At 42.7% G+C, this 13,479-nt stretch overlaps 1 protein-coding gene across 1 annotated transcript in view; it reads right to left on the bottom strand.

The window, feature by feature from the left end:
• The window catches only part of MRC2 (mannose receptor C-type 2), a 100,377-nt gene that overhangs the window by 29,723 nt on the left and 57,175 nt on the right, over positions 1 to 13,479 (bottom strand). Inside the window, exons 4-8 of the mRNA XM_066587527.1 lie at positions 12,454 to 12,618; positions 8,559 to 8,672; positions 7,754 to 7,891; positions 2,434 to 2,622; positions 607 to 761 (exon numbers count right to left, since the gene is read on the bottom strand). Of these exons, the coding sequence (XP_066443624.1) occupies positions 607 to 761; positions 2,434 to 2,622; positions 7,754 to 7,891; positions 8,559 to 8,672; positions 12,454 to 12,618 (761 nt within the window). The remainder of the gene's footprint in view (positions 1 to 606; positions 762 to 2,433; positions 2,623 to 7,753; positions 7,892 to 8,558; positions 8,673 to 12,453; positions 12,619 to 13,479) is intronic.

Below are 13,479 nucleotides of genomic sequence, written 5' to 3'. Positions count from 1 at the left end.
AAACAAGGGTTTCTTGGTGTATGGCGTTGAAGGAACATATTAACAATAGTTCGTTCCCATACTAGTAATCCTCTGCGCATGTGAATGGCTATAAAAAGAGTCAACTGGCATGCTATATCATTGCTCGTTAAATAGTAGAGAATCAGCCAGTGTAAAATACCCTTAGTTAGCTTGGTATATTGTATGTGCAGAGCAAACTGTTCATATAATTAAAGTAGTTGTACAGGAATAGAAAACATGGCTGTTGTCTTCTAAAAACAGCGCCACACTTGTCCACAGGTTGTTTCCGGTATTGCAGCTCAGCTCCATTCACATTAATGGAGCTGATTTTTGCAAACACAACCTATGAACAGTTGCTGAGCCATTTCTGAAAGAAAGCAGCCATGTTTTTCTAATCCTGTAGAACCCTTTTCAGCTCAGACATTGCCATTCGCCTCTGTTATGGAGGCACAAACTATTTTGTAATCCAGCACATTGGATTAATATGGATTTTGCCAAGCAATATAAGCAAGTAAAATACAAGAAACGGCTGTTAATTCTGGGAAACATCGAATTGATTCATTGCACATCTAATGAGTGGTAATGAGATAAAAATGTATTTCTCACCGGTCCCCAGATGGTCACACAGTCCTCCATGCTATCCCGGAAGTTGTTGGGCTCAAAAGGATGCCATGATGTAAAAATGACCACACTCCCATCTGACCACTCAAAATTCATCTGGTGCTTGATATCATTCAGTCCGATCCACAGCTCTTCTATATCTGAAAGCAAGAAGTACATTATTGTGAGGGGAGAGTACTTGCTGTAAAACAGTTACTTCTTGTTCTGGTCATATGTGTGTTTCTTTAAGGACAGTGTGCAGGGACTTGGGGAGGAGCAGAGTCTGGCGCATGTCTCCACACTTCTAGTATCTGGGTGCGGCAGAGGGCTGCGGAGTAACGGCCCATTTACACGTAACTATTATCGCTCACCATTCGTTCAGTTGTCAAAATTATCGCTTGATCGCGGGTTTCTTATTACGTGTAAATGACGCCAGCGAGAAGCCCGCGATCCAGTGATACGTTTTTCAGTGTAAACGCTCTACATGACCGCTAACGACCTTAGTGGTGACGTCAGCGCTCGTGCAGTTGTTTAGACAACTGTCTGTCCCTGTAAAAGGGCCATAATAAAGGGTTCCGCAGAGGCAAGCTGGGTGAAAAAGTCCTACGGATGGCCAAGAAGACAAGTTGGACAATTTGTGCCCACTACACTGATTTTTTTTATGGCTATCTGAGAAAGGATGACTGTAGGCCTGGTGACTAATAACTGGGTCCCCAGGAGAGATGACATGGCACTGACCAAGTGAAATGGACCTTGCTTTAACATTACAAAGGATTTTCCTGCAGCCAGCATACCGACCTTTGCTGAGATATTCACAAATATTATTGTCCCGGTACCCGGACTTCTTGAACTTTTTGTGCCAACGGTACAGCATGTTACTGTTTCTCTGCTAATAAACCCATTTGAAGCAATCTAACATGTCTGGAGAGAGAGTATTCACTAAATACCCCAAGAGTTTCAGATGTACCGTTCTGCCACAAAAAAATTCAACACTGGACTAAACCTAAATTAAAGTGGCCTGAACCTGGTCATGAGGCCCCATTCACACCTTTACCATGGTTTACAGACAGAGCTACAATGACCCCAATCATGGTACAAATGGTGGTTCAGAACGAGAACTCCTTACTGCCACCTGTAATTCCTCAGTCTGTCCCTTCAACCCAGCGCCCTCTAGTGGCTAGGCAGAAACCTCAGCCTATTTCCAGGTCCCCTGTAAAATTATTACCCCAGGAAAAGTTCTAATCCCACTTCATTTAATCTCTGTGTGCATTCTAGCTGTTATCAGGTTGTTCCAGTAAGGAAACATTGGTCCTAGAAAGGCATCAAAGAGGGGGACTTGGGCCATAATTTATGAGCTAGTGCCACTGACATGCTCTTGTAGGCTTGTGTTTTCCATTTCTTACATGGATGGCCATATTGTAATACAACATGTCCCTTGTAATAGTTGCTACAGGAAAATAGAAATAGCTGGTTGCAGAAGCGTAACGTGAAGCTCCTGGGCCGCAATGTAAAATCTTTATCGGGGCCCCCAACTATAATGCTTTATTCATAGCCTAGGCTTACTATATGGAGATGAGAGGCTTTATGGGCCGCCTAAGGCTCCTGGGCCCGGGAGCAACCGCATCCCCTGCAACCCCTATAGTTACGCCCCTGGCTGGTTGAATCTTCCCCTTGCAAAATCAGCTGTTTGCTGGGAACCTTCAACGGCTCTCAGAAAAGTCAACCCCTCCAAAAAAGAGAATTTCCACTTTAAGATATGCAAACATTACTATAAGAACACATAACTTAACACAGCCTGGATACTGCGGCTAGGAACTCTTCCAGATATGTCACCTAGTTTTATCTGCTTGGTGACGAATTCCAGTTCCAGTAGGCTGTGGACACTGACGAGGTTGCCCTCGCTCTTCACGCATGTCTTTCTTGCTTCTTGCCAGCTCTTTTTCTCTCTCGTTAGACGGTAGCAATTTGGGCCATAACTCTGCCAGCCAGAATCACATTTTACATCTGGCAGCTCGATGGGCTCTGCAGCATAAAAGGAGGAGAATTTATTAAAGGTGACAAGTATCACTAAATACCAGCTGGAAACCAATGTAGCTTTATGGCCTTAAAATAAAAATATATTGTAGTCGTTAGTATAGACCTTCAAATGAGGTAAAATATAATGCACAGTGCTAACTCTACTTGTCCAATGGATCGATATAGTGGCTGTTGTCAATCAATCTGCACAGTGTTTCATGCACGTTCAAATAGACCTAAAAATGTTCTGAGACTTGCATGACTCATACAGGCAAGGCCGACACTCGAAATACCTCTCCGATCCCCACTAGTCCAGTTCCGTTGCTCCTGTCCTCACCACCAGTCTGGGTTTACATTGGCTACAGATGTGACATTCCGTATACAAACTTGACCATTGCAGCCAATCAGTGACCTTAGCAATATATGACTTAAGACTGCTGAGGCAGAGATTGGCTGCAGTGGTCAATTGTGTATACAGACAGATCAGGGCTGTTTGCATAGGAGAGCGAAGTATGACTTAATAGGTTATTGTTTAACCCTAGACTGGTGTCAACATCCGGCAGAAACAGGTGCTGGGGCCCACTTGCCTGAAGGGACTCGAGGGTAGGATCGATCGTTCTTTGAAATGAATACTATGAGCCTCTTGTGGTGCAGAGTGTTAAGACAGCAGATATGCTGTCCTAAGCTCTTGCTCACGACCTGAAGGTTCAATTCCCGTTCAGGTAGCCGGCTCAAGGTTGACTCACCTTCAATCCATCTGAGGTTGGTAAAATGAGTACCCAGCTTGGTGGTAAATTACCTGAAAGCGCTGCAGAATAAGTTACAAATAACAAGATTTATTTATTTTTATTAATTGTATCTGCATAGCTTCTTGCTCCAACATCCAGCACTTTTTCTGTAATACGGGTGGTGCAATGATGTCATCGCACCACCTACACAGTTCTGCACGGTCCTAGTTAGAAGAGGCCAAGGCGGAGGATGTGTAGTGACCCAGTACATCATGGTCCCCTCCATAAATGTCATACATGTATGTTTTATGTTGATGCACTGTGCAAAGCTGTCTTCCTATTTCCAGTATGTGTGTTGCACAGCTGCAGCACTTGAGAGGTTAACGTCTACAAAAATCCAAAGCCTGCATGTAAAAGTATCAGTTATGTCATGTGGTATGAGAGGTTATAAAAGTGAGTGCTTGAGAGCGGGGTGAGTCCATGTCTTCAGGAGTGTTGCTGTTCGGGAGATCCAGGAACATGGGGATGCCTTTAGCCCTCATGTGCTGAAGCATAGAGAGAGAGAGAGAGCATCTGTGAGTAACAACTTTCTTTCAAGGCCAGTGCAGAGGTACTATCTAATCTACTAATTTTCCTACACGGCCGTCTGAAGTCTGGATCACCGCGTAGAGGTACACAATTTATTTATCACATCAATGCGTCTCCAAGGCTGGGTGGAGGTACTACAAAATAATAATCTCTGTTCGCACATGTGCATCTTTGAGTCTGTAAGAGCCTCGTGGAGGTACTAAGTTCTGGAGTCTAATCATTTGCTTGCACTGTGACGTCTACAATTGAACTGCCTCGTATTATCTGTTTTAAATTTCAAGTAAAGTTTATACCGGGTTATAACTGTTCCTAGAGACCTGTGGTACTTAAGAACTGTCTGTTGCTGAATTTCTTATCCGCCGAGGGTCATACGTGTGTGTAGCAATGGTGACGTCACACGTGACAATTAACCCCATTTTATCCTGTTTGGTGGGCAATCCCTATCCTAGGGGGTCTTAGGTGGACTGCAGTGCTACTCTGGCCTTGGCTGCGTGTGTCCCTCCGGGAAGGAGCATGGTAAGTGCCGCCATGACAAGCCATCACTTTACCCTCCCAGCTCCCCCACGTATGTCAGGTTCCAGGGTCTCCCTATGGGATGCTGCAGATGTGGTAGGAGTGTGATGGAGGAGAGTATATATTTCTTCTTATTGCTGGAGCACAGTGAGGCTTAGAAATGTCTCAGAGGACATTATGGGGCCTGTAAATGACACACGAGACATTGTGGGACCTATAGATGACTCATGGGTCTAGGGAGCCTATAAATTACTAAAGAAGCCTACTGTGACTGTGTTGTTGTTAAGAAAATTGTAGATCAATGTATCAGTTAATTGTTTTTCTATTAGATTGTAGACTAGAAAGATATAGCATGATGCTAGTATAAATAGTGAAGGGGTTAAACAAAACCTTTTCTATACCAGTGAAGGGTACGGCTAGAGACAGACAGAAGATAAGATAGCCCCCCAGACCCCCACCCCCTTGCATTCCTTTTCACTGAATTCATAACGGTTTCTTTGTATGTTATACTTACACTTTAAAATGTGTAACTTATGTTAAACATTTTAGTTGTAGCCTATCATGTATTCTTATTAATCTTGGAGGTATGTACTTTTCCTGTGATGTCATTTATGGTATATAAACCACACGCACCTTTGAATACATTAGAAATCATTTGATACCGCGAAAAGATTAATGCGATTTGTATTTCTCCTGGGCTCAGACTTCTACATGAGATCTGGGATTGTCTTATCCTTGATAAACATGTAAATTCTCCTTACAGTTGTGCAATGGCCCATGGAAATCTAGACCCATCTCTGGATTAATTATTTTTTCTAAAGGTCAGAAAACTCATATAAGTCTGATAAGTTTCGTGCTTGAGATCTGCTACTATTCTTGTAGATTATCTTTGGACTCATTCTATTTTTTCAATGTCTTTTTGTAGATGAAGTCTCCAGAACTGAAACACGTCAGTCGACAGTGATGGCCCATTTTTATTTTTTTTTGCACTTATCGGACTAGACCCTCTGACAGTCTTGCATTGCTTTTCATGACTTTCATGTTGCTCATTTGCATAGTTGCATGACATGAACAGGCAGCAGTCACAACTGGCCCATATTACCCCCTGGAGGTGGGATAAAAGCCCTTAAAGCTACTTCTAAAATAGTTGCAGCACTAGATGCAAAGTGATTTATGCTCACTGCACAGTGAAGTCATCATGTTACTATGATTAGGTCTTACTCTACAAATTAATATTTTACTTTCCATGAGGGTCGATCGGCACCCGCATGGGAGATCCACTGTTTAAGTCATCCATAGGAAAGCATGGAATGTCCTCAGCTCCACGCACACATGCGGATTTGGTTTGCAGATTCCGCAAGCGGAAAATAAATCACGCCATGCTCCATTTTAGCGTGGATTCTGCAAGGACAGGCTCTATTGATATCTATGAAAGCATTCGATACGCAATTATATTGCGGATACAATGCAGATTTTTGGGCAGATACATCTCAAGTTGCTTGGAGACCAGGCAATGAGGTGGGGGTAGTCACCATTTTTTTCTGCGCAGCCGATCTGCGTACATCCGCACAGATAAACCATTGAATCTTCGATCACCTGCAAGCATTTTAAATGACTTTTTGCAAAGACTTGCAGGTCATCCGCGATGGAAATCTGCATGTGGAATCCAGACGTGATGTCTATGAGGCCTTACTTGTTATACTGATTGATACGTCTCCATATAGAAAACAAATCTACATCCGCCATGCTATTGCCACAGTAACGGGAACAGTGTAGCGCTTGTAAAGATCCATCTGTGGAAATAGTGACGGAACATAAAGGGGCAATCTGCCGTAAATGGTTTTGCTCCGCTACACTGTATTTTTGTAATAGGACTTGCACTGGTGAGTATTAGCTATTTGTCTCCAGCAATCGATAGACTTTGCTATGTGTGGTTAGTGAGCCGGCTCTGTTATTAGAATCATTTCTTGGTGAATTTCCACTTTGTACTGTTTGAAAGCACAGTATCTGTCTGAAGATTGCCTGCCGCAGCAGGGTGCAGGGAGACTGATGTTAAAACCCATCATGAGACCTGCCAACTGAGAAAGAATGCAGAACCCCTGCTAAGCAATGCTGTGTATTATGTGTTCCAGTCACTAAAGTCTGCTCAAGCTAAAATTCATTATTTGGATAGCCAGACCATGATTTAATACTGTGACAGACTGTCCTGTGGAATCATCTGCGGGAAACACATCAGGGAAACCATCAGAACCGAGAATTGGTGGATTTATTTTACAATTAGGTTTGCTAATGTGTTGGGCAAATATGACTTTCTATAAATCTAGAAATCCAATAAAAATGGGACTGGTCGGCATCCGGTGAGGTGCAACTTTTTAAAAAAATGTTTTAACAATATCCTGAGCAAGTTTCAAAAAAAATGGATAACCCATTGTATAAGCCCTTGAAATATCTGCTCTTTCTACACTTAGGAGTCCAGAGGGCGGTACTATCAGTGATTGATAGCTATGTCTGCATGCACAATCCCTAATAGTACCGCAGACTGAATCAAGGAGAGATTTCATGGAGCTATCTAGACCTCAAAAATATTTTTTTGAAACTTGCCCCAGCTGGCAGTAAAACGAAAAAAAAATCATACTTGCCTCACCTGATTCCCCTGCTCCTATTCTGCCTGATCCACTGCTGTCCTCAACTTCCTGCAGCAATGGCATCCCAACAATGGGATCTGTGGATGCTGGTACTAGCTACCAGCCAGAGTTTGCCAGTGATTGCTGCAGAGGTCACATATTCTCGGTGTCCGTGATATTATCACCGCAGCAGGAAGCGGAGAGCAGAGGGGCAGGAGATCATGTGACAGGCGTATGACTTTTTTTGTTCCTCCACCATCCTGAAATTTTTGGAGATAGATAAATGGTTTAAATTCTTAAAATACAACTTATACTGAACCTTTTCCCATAAACTATATATCCATCTGCTCAGCTCCTACTGCTCTATAACAGGAGGTCTTTAAATTGGACAGCACTTTCAATATGAAAAGTTCTTATAACCGTTGTACAGAAACCTAAAAGGCTTGGGGTGAGCCTCGCAGTGGAAGCACCAAAACCCCTCCCTTTTCCCCAAATGTCCTGTTTTACATGCATTTGCATCATAGTGGGAAGAGTTGAAATGGATGCTTCCTGACACAGATAAAGCAGACTTGTATTTTTTATCCTTTGGGTCATCATACAGAAAAGAACAGAATTGGGTAAGTAAGATGGGAAAGTTTTACTAACTTTTCAAATTTTACAGTCAGACTAAAATTGACCACTTACCGCCAGGTGGAAAATTCCTCTTAGGGCTTTTCTTGCATACATAGGGCAGAGCATTATAGCAGTTGCGTGTCTGCCAGGCGCCAGACATCTCAGTACGAATCACTGCACAGTCTTCTTCCTCTGAATTGCTTGGTTGATCTAGAAAACAGAATGAAGATGAGTGCAAAAAAAAATATGACGACAATCTGGTTTGAGTAAATAAAGGGGTTGTTTCAGCAGGGCATCCCCCTTTTCAACTGTAGTCAGCAGATCGATCAGCATGGGTCTGGTTTCCGATATCTTGGCGATCAAGATATCGGAAACCAGACCCATGCTGATCAATCTGCTAACTACAGTTGAAAAAGGGGATGTCCTGCTGAAACAACCCCTTTATTTCCCAGACACCGTTTAGTAATTATAAGTATTTCTTGGTTTAAAGAGGTTCACCTCTCTATTAAATTCTATGAACCCTGCTGTGGCTGTGGGGGTTCTCCGTTTTGCACTTGTTAGAAGGATCCTTTGACAATAAACTGATCACAAAGTGTCCCCTGTGAGGACCAACAATAACCAGCTGTTATTTGTTGGAAAACCTAGTTGTGAGTGTCTAATTTTCCTGCAGTGCCCCCACAGGAGAAAAGAAGTATTACACAGTGCTTATTCAAATCAATGGTTCGTCTGTGTAAGGTAGGACAGGATAGCGAGATACACTCTTTATAATTACTTTCTACTTTAGCTAATAGACGAGGATCCTGAAACTGCAGAATAAAGTTTCATATGGCTATTAGATGGTGTAAAGATAAGCACAGGAATGTGTTCTGTTACTTACCACTCTCCCAGTTCAAGTATTTTAATGGGGATCCATCAGGCCACTGCCAGCCTCCATTAACGTTAATGTCATTGAGTCCTATCCAGAGAGTGGAACTGTATCCAGTCAGGAGGCCTGTGAGGAAAGGTTGCCAAAAATAAAAATTAGTAATGACATATGGTTGGCAGGCAAATGAAAGAAAAGTCCCTCTATATAATACAGGTTCCAGATATTACCTAGCGAATGATTGCCCTTTAACATGTTACTGCTGCAGGGAAAAAACGTGACTCAAACAATGACCGTGCGACATTATAGAATTAGGATTATCACAAATTGGAGTTCTTAATTTTTCACATTTCAGTTCATATTGTGCACAAAAGATCAGACAGGATTCCTTTCTGATCTCAGGTTTATTGTTTGTATTCAGCATTTTATATATATGAACATGCATAGATGATGAACATTAGTAACTAGACACTTGATGCCAACAGGGTTGGTGTTTAGGGTTGCAAACTGGGCAATTGTCCAGGAACCCTCGTTCCCAAGGGTGTTCCCTCAGGATCCAGGGCACCAGGCTTTCACCTGGTGCTCCAGAAGAAGTCTTCAGGGCGGTCTGGACCATATGGAAAACATGAGAAAAGTTGACTAATGAGAGAAGATGTCACCTGTGAGTAACCAGATGTAATTGTACTGTAATCACTTATATGGTCTGCAGGGCGTCTGTATAGAACTGGTATCTACTATTAAATGGTCACTGTATGGGGGTAATATTGGTCTTTGTATAGTATTTTTATTCAGTGACAGTATGGTAATACTTTGAGTAATTATTTAGGCGTTACAGTAGTGTTTGTGGTGTGGTGGTATTATTTGGGCCTTGTTTTATGGCATTATTGGTAAGCATCTTCACTTTGGTAATATCCAATAATATTACAATATTGTTAAAATGTTGACTTAGGTATTTGCGAATGATTTAGTGATGTTATCATTATTCATATTCCTTATAATTAGAGGTGCAAGTCTTAAAATGACCCTCCGGTTTCAATTAAACTTCTACCCCAGGACTGGAAAGGATACATTGTCTGCAATTTATTGTGTTAGCTATTGTTCTGTTCTACCAATTTTGGGTGTCATTTTGCGGCCAAGATGGCTGTCGCTGTTTTCTAATAAAGCTATGCACTAGTTTGTGATTGGCCGGGTACAAAGCAGACATAGTGCATTAGTAGTTCTAACACTGCCAATTCCTTATGGACAATTACCGTGTGTCCCCGAAAATAAGATCTCCTCCGATAATAAGCCCTACCCCAATTTTTTGCGGGGCTTCAAATTTTGCCCCCTCCCCTCCTTTGAAAACAAGCCCTACCTAAACTACATGGAAAAAAACCAGCAATACTTATCTAACCGGCACTGCGGCAGACTGCCGTGTCCTCAGCGTTGACACAGCACTGTCGTTCTGGTAACGGGGCTTTGAATACCCCGCCTCCAGCAAGCGAGTGCTGTGATTGGATCATGAGCGCCGCTGGCTGAGCCAATCAGAGGCAGTGCTCGATCATTTACAGCCATTCAGTGAAGGACATCACTGAATGGCTGTGATTGTTTCATCGAGTGCTGGCTCTGGATGGCTGAGCAACGGCACTCGTGATCCAATCACAGCATTCACTTTCTGGAGGCGGGGTATTCAAAGCCCCGTTACCAGAAAGAGAGTACTGTGTCAACGCTGAGGATTACACTGCAGCCCGCCGCAGCGTCGGAGACTAGAGCAAGGGACCCAGACGCCATGGGCCAGGTGAGTATAAGACACCCCCCTCGCTGAAAATAAGACACTGTGCCTCTTTTGGGGCAAAAAATAATATGAGTGTCTTATTTACGGGGAAACACGTAGGTAGTCTAAAGATGTTGGCGGCCATATTGACCTCCCGAAAATGGATTCCCCATACCAGTGGCAGCAAACAGCTAACAAAATTAACTGCAGGTAATGTACCTCTTCCAGCCTCTGGTCCCAGGACAAAATTTTGCCCGAAACCGGAGGGTTTCTTTAATCTCTCAAATATAGCGAAAACAGCTATGTTTATAGCAAAAGGGGCACCTAATGAAAAACTGAGGGACATTACAGATATTAAGATGATGTGCGGCTAATCAAATTTACATCTTACTATCAAACTTACATATCGGCAATTACACTGCACTCCATAAAGAACTAGAGAGGCAGGTTATTATTAGGCCATACTGTATTAATTAATGACCAGATATTAAAGGATTTGTCTTGGATTAGAAAAACTTGTTTTTTTATACTTATTTTTTTAAACTAGCAATAACTCCCCTTTTGTCCATAGGATACGTCTCTTACTGCAATCATCTCAATTTAAAAGGGTTGCATGAGATTAGAGAAAAGGGTTTGCTTTATTTCAAGAAGCAGCACAGTTCAGGGGATGCATATGTCACCCTATTCACTTGGGGCAGAACTGTAATACCAGACACAACCAACAGACAAGAGTGGCGCTGTTCCTGAAAAGCAATATTTTCCTTTTTTCTATTCTCATACAGCCCCTTTATGTCAATTGGGATGAAATGTAACACCAGACACTGTGTATGAGCATGGGGGGTGCAGCTGTTTGTAGTAGAGAAGAAGACTTTTTTTCTAATTCTTTTCAATGCCCCTTTTACGCGGGCCGATAATCTCATGATTCTTATTCGATCGAGTGAATGAGTTGGTGACGTGCGCTTCTCTCTCGTCATTCATTTTATGCAGTCATAAAAATCATCGTTGACTCATTGATTTCACATTCTGTTTAAACAACCCTCGTCGGGTCTTTCACACTTGCCATGGTCTGCATGAAGAACCTCATGGCATGTCTTATAAGAAATGGGAAATGCCAATTCAAGTGAATGTGCCATGTCCATGTATATCATTGACTGGTGTCCACGCGCAGTCCGGCATGAGTTGTGCCCAAGTCTCTTGAGTGCAACTCGCAGTTCTGCTAGTGTGCTACTAGCGTTAGTGGAATTAACACATTTGAGGTAAGTTAGTATGGCATTTTATACATATCCTACAGCTTCAGTGTATAAACTCAACCTTCTCCCTAAGGCTCTGTTCCAGTCGTCATTGTAGGTTATATTACCTTGTCAGACTGACAACTGAATCTGTTGGGTACCTTCTGAAAAAAATACACGAGCATGGGACTAAAAATTGCGATTCTAACCAAAATATTTGAGTCGTTGTGACATTTAAGAGGGGTTTACCTTTAGAAACATTTATTCCCTCTCCTCAGGGTTGGAGATAAATGTCAGATAACTGGGGGTCAAACTTCTGGGACCTGCATCCTGAATGCCCCATGTGAATGGAGTGGCGGTGCATATGCATGATCACCGCTCCATTCACTTGAATGGGATGGAGGAAGATTTGTGAGCTGATCAGTCTTCCTCCGTTCAATAGAAGTGAATGGAGCAGTGATCACGCACAGGGGCGTAGCTAAAGGCTCATGGGCCTGGGTGCAAAAGTTTATCTTGAGGCCCCCCAACTTCTCTTAACCCCTTAAAGCAGAGGCGTAATTTGAAGCTCCTGGACCTCAAAGCAAATCCTGTAACACGGCCCCCAACTATAATGCTTTAGTCATAGTACTGGGCTACCTATATGGAGAGGCTCCTGGGCCCGGGTGCAACTGCATTCCCTATAGTTACACCAGTGATCACGCATGCACACTGTCGCTCCCTTCAGATGAGGCACTCAGGATGCACAGATTCCGGGATCACTGAGGGTCCCAGCGGTCAGATCTCCAGCAATCCCATATTAATCTGCTGTAGATAGGGGATAATTAGTGGGAAAATCCCATTAACATGACACAACATGCTACCGATATGCAATATAAACCCTGAATAGGCAGCTGATTGTTAGCCTTAATTCAACCCCGGCTCAACCCACCATTAATGTACGTCTGTTCATGTATCTCATTGATGCTGAGGAGACTGGCATCTTGCTGTAAGCAACTGGCCAACGCTTCTAACCATGACAGCGCCGACTGGAAATTAAACTGGTAGCAGCTGTTGGTTAGTGGATCTTTGTCCCAGAAAGCTTCACAGTCGGGGCCTGAAATGCAAACAGAATATAAAAGTACAATTACTACCGTATCAGCCTGAGAAATGACCGCTCCCTTACATTACATCTTAGGTGGAAGTCGGGCTAAGCCCATTAAATCCATCTGTATAAACAGTGATATACAGAAGATAAGATCTACACATTCCAGACATTGTACAAGTAATGTATGTATTTTTATACATCCGAGTCAGACGGAATGGCCAAATGTAAACTCTGGATTGATGATGTTTCGGGAAGACAATGGGCACTGCAGCAAAAAATGGGCATAGACACTCAGTGCCTAATGGTAGAAAGTGAAAAATAAAGGAAGAATATGCCGCTGGTCGGAGGCTTCTAATGTAATTTTATGATCTGGACATCTATTTGCTGGATAAGCACAAAAATGAATCAATGCGCATGGACAGAAATGAGTCTGTTTTATATAGTTCAGCAAAATTATGGCAACCGGGGAATAAGCATGTCCATATATTTCATTTTTAGGGAAAATAGTGATTGGAGCATACAAGGACAAAAAGTAAAAAGAGAAAAGTTACTTGAATTTGGAGTTCAATGTGTAGAATAAGCTCCTGAGCTCCCACTAGTGGTGGATGGAAGGTGTTATCTCTTAAAGGGGGTTGGACCACCATGATAACTTATTACGGGATAGGAATAGGTAATAAGTGTCTGATCAGGGAAGATTCAACTGCTGGGACTTTCACTGATCATGAAAATGGGTGTCTTAAAGGGGTTGTCCCGCGAAAGCAAGTGGGGTTCAGCACTTCTGTATGGCCATATTAATGCACTTTGTAATGTACATCGTGCATTAATTATGAGCCATACAGAAGTTATTCACTTACCTGTTCCGTTGCTGGC

This window comes from Eleutherodactylus coqui, chromosome 13 (genome assembly GCF_035609145.1).
Source record: "Eleutherodactylus coqui strain aEleCoq1 chromosome 13, aEleCoq1.hap1, whole genome shotgun sequence".
Classification (NCBI taxonomy): domain Eukaryota; kingdom Metazoa; phylum Chordata; class Amphibia; order Anura; family Eleutherodactylidae; genus Eleutherodactylus; species Eleutherodactylus coqui.
The sequence above is the reverse complement of the archived record's forward strand: the minus strand, read 5'-3'. Positions and strand labels throughout refer to the sequence as shown.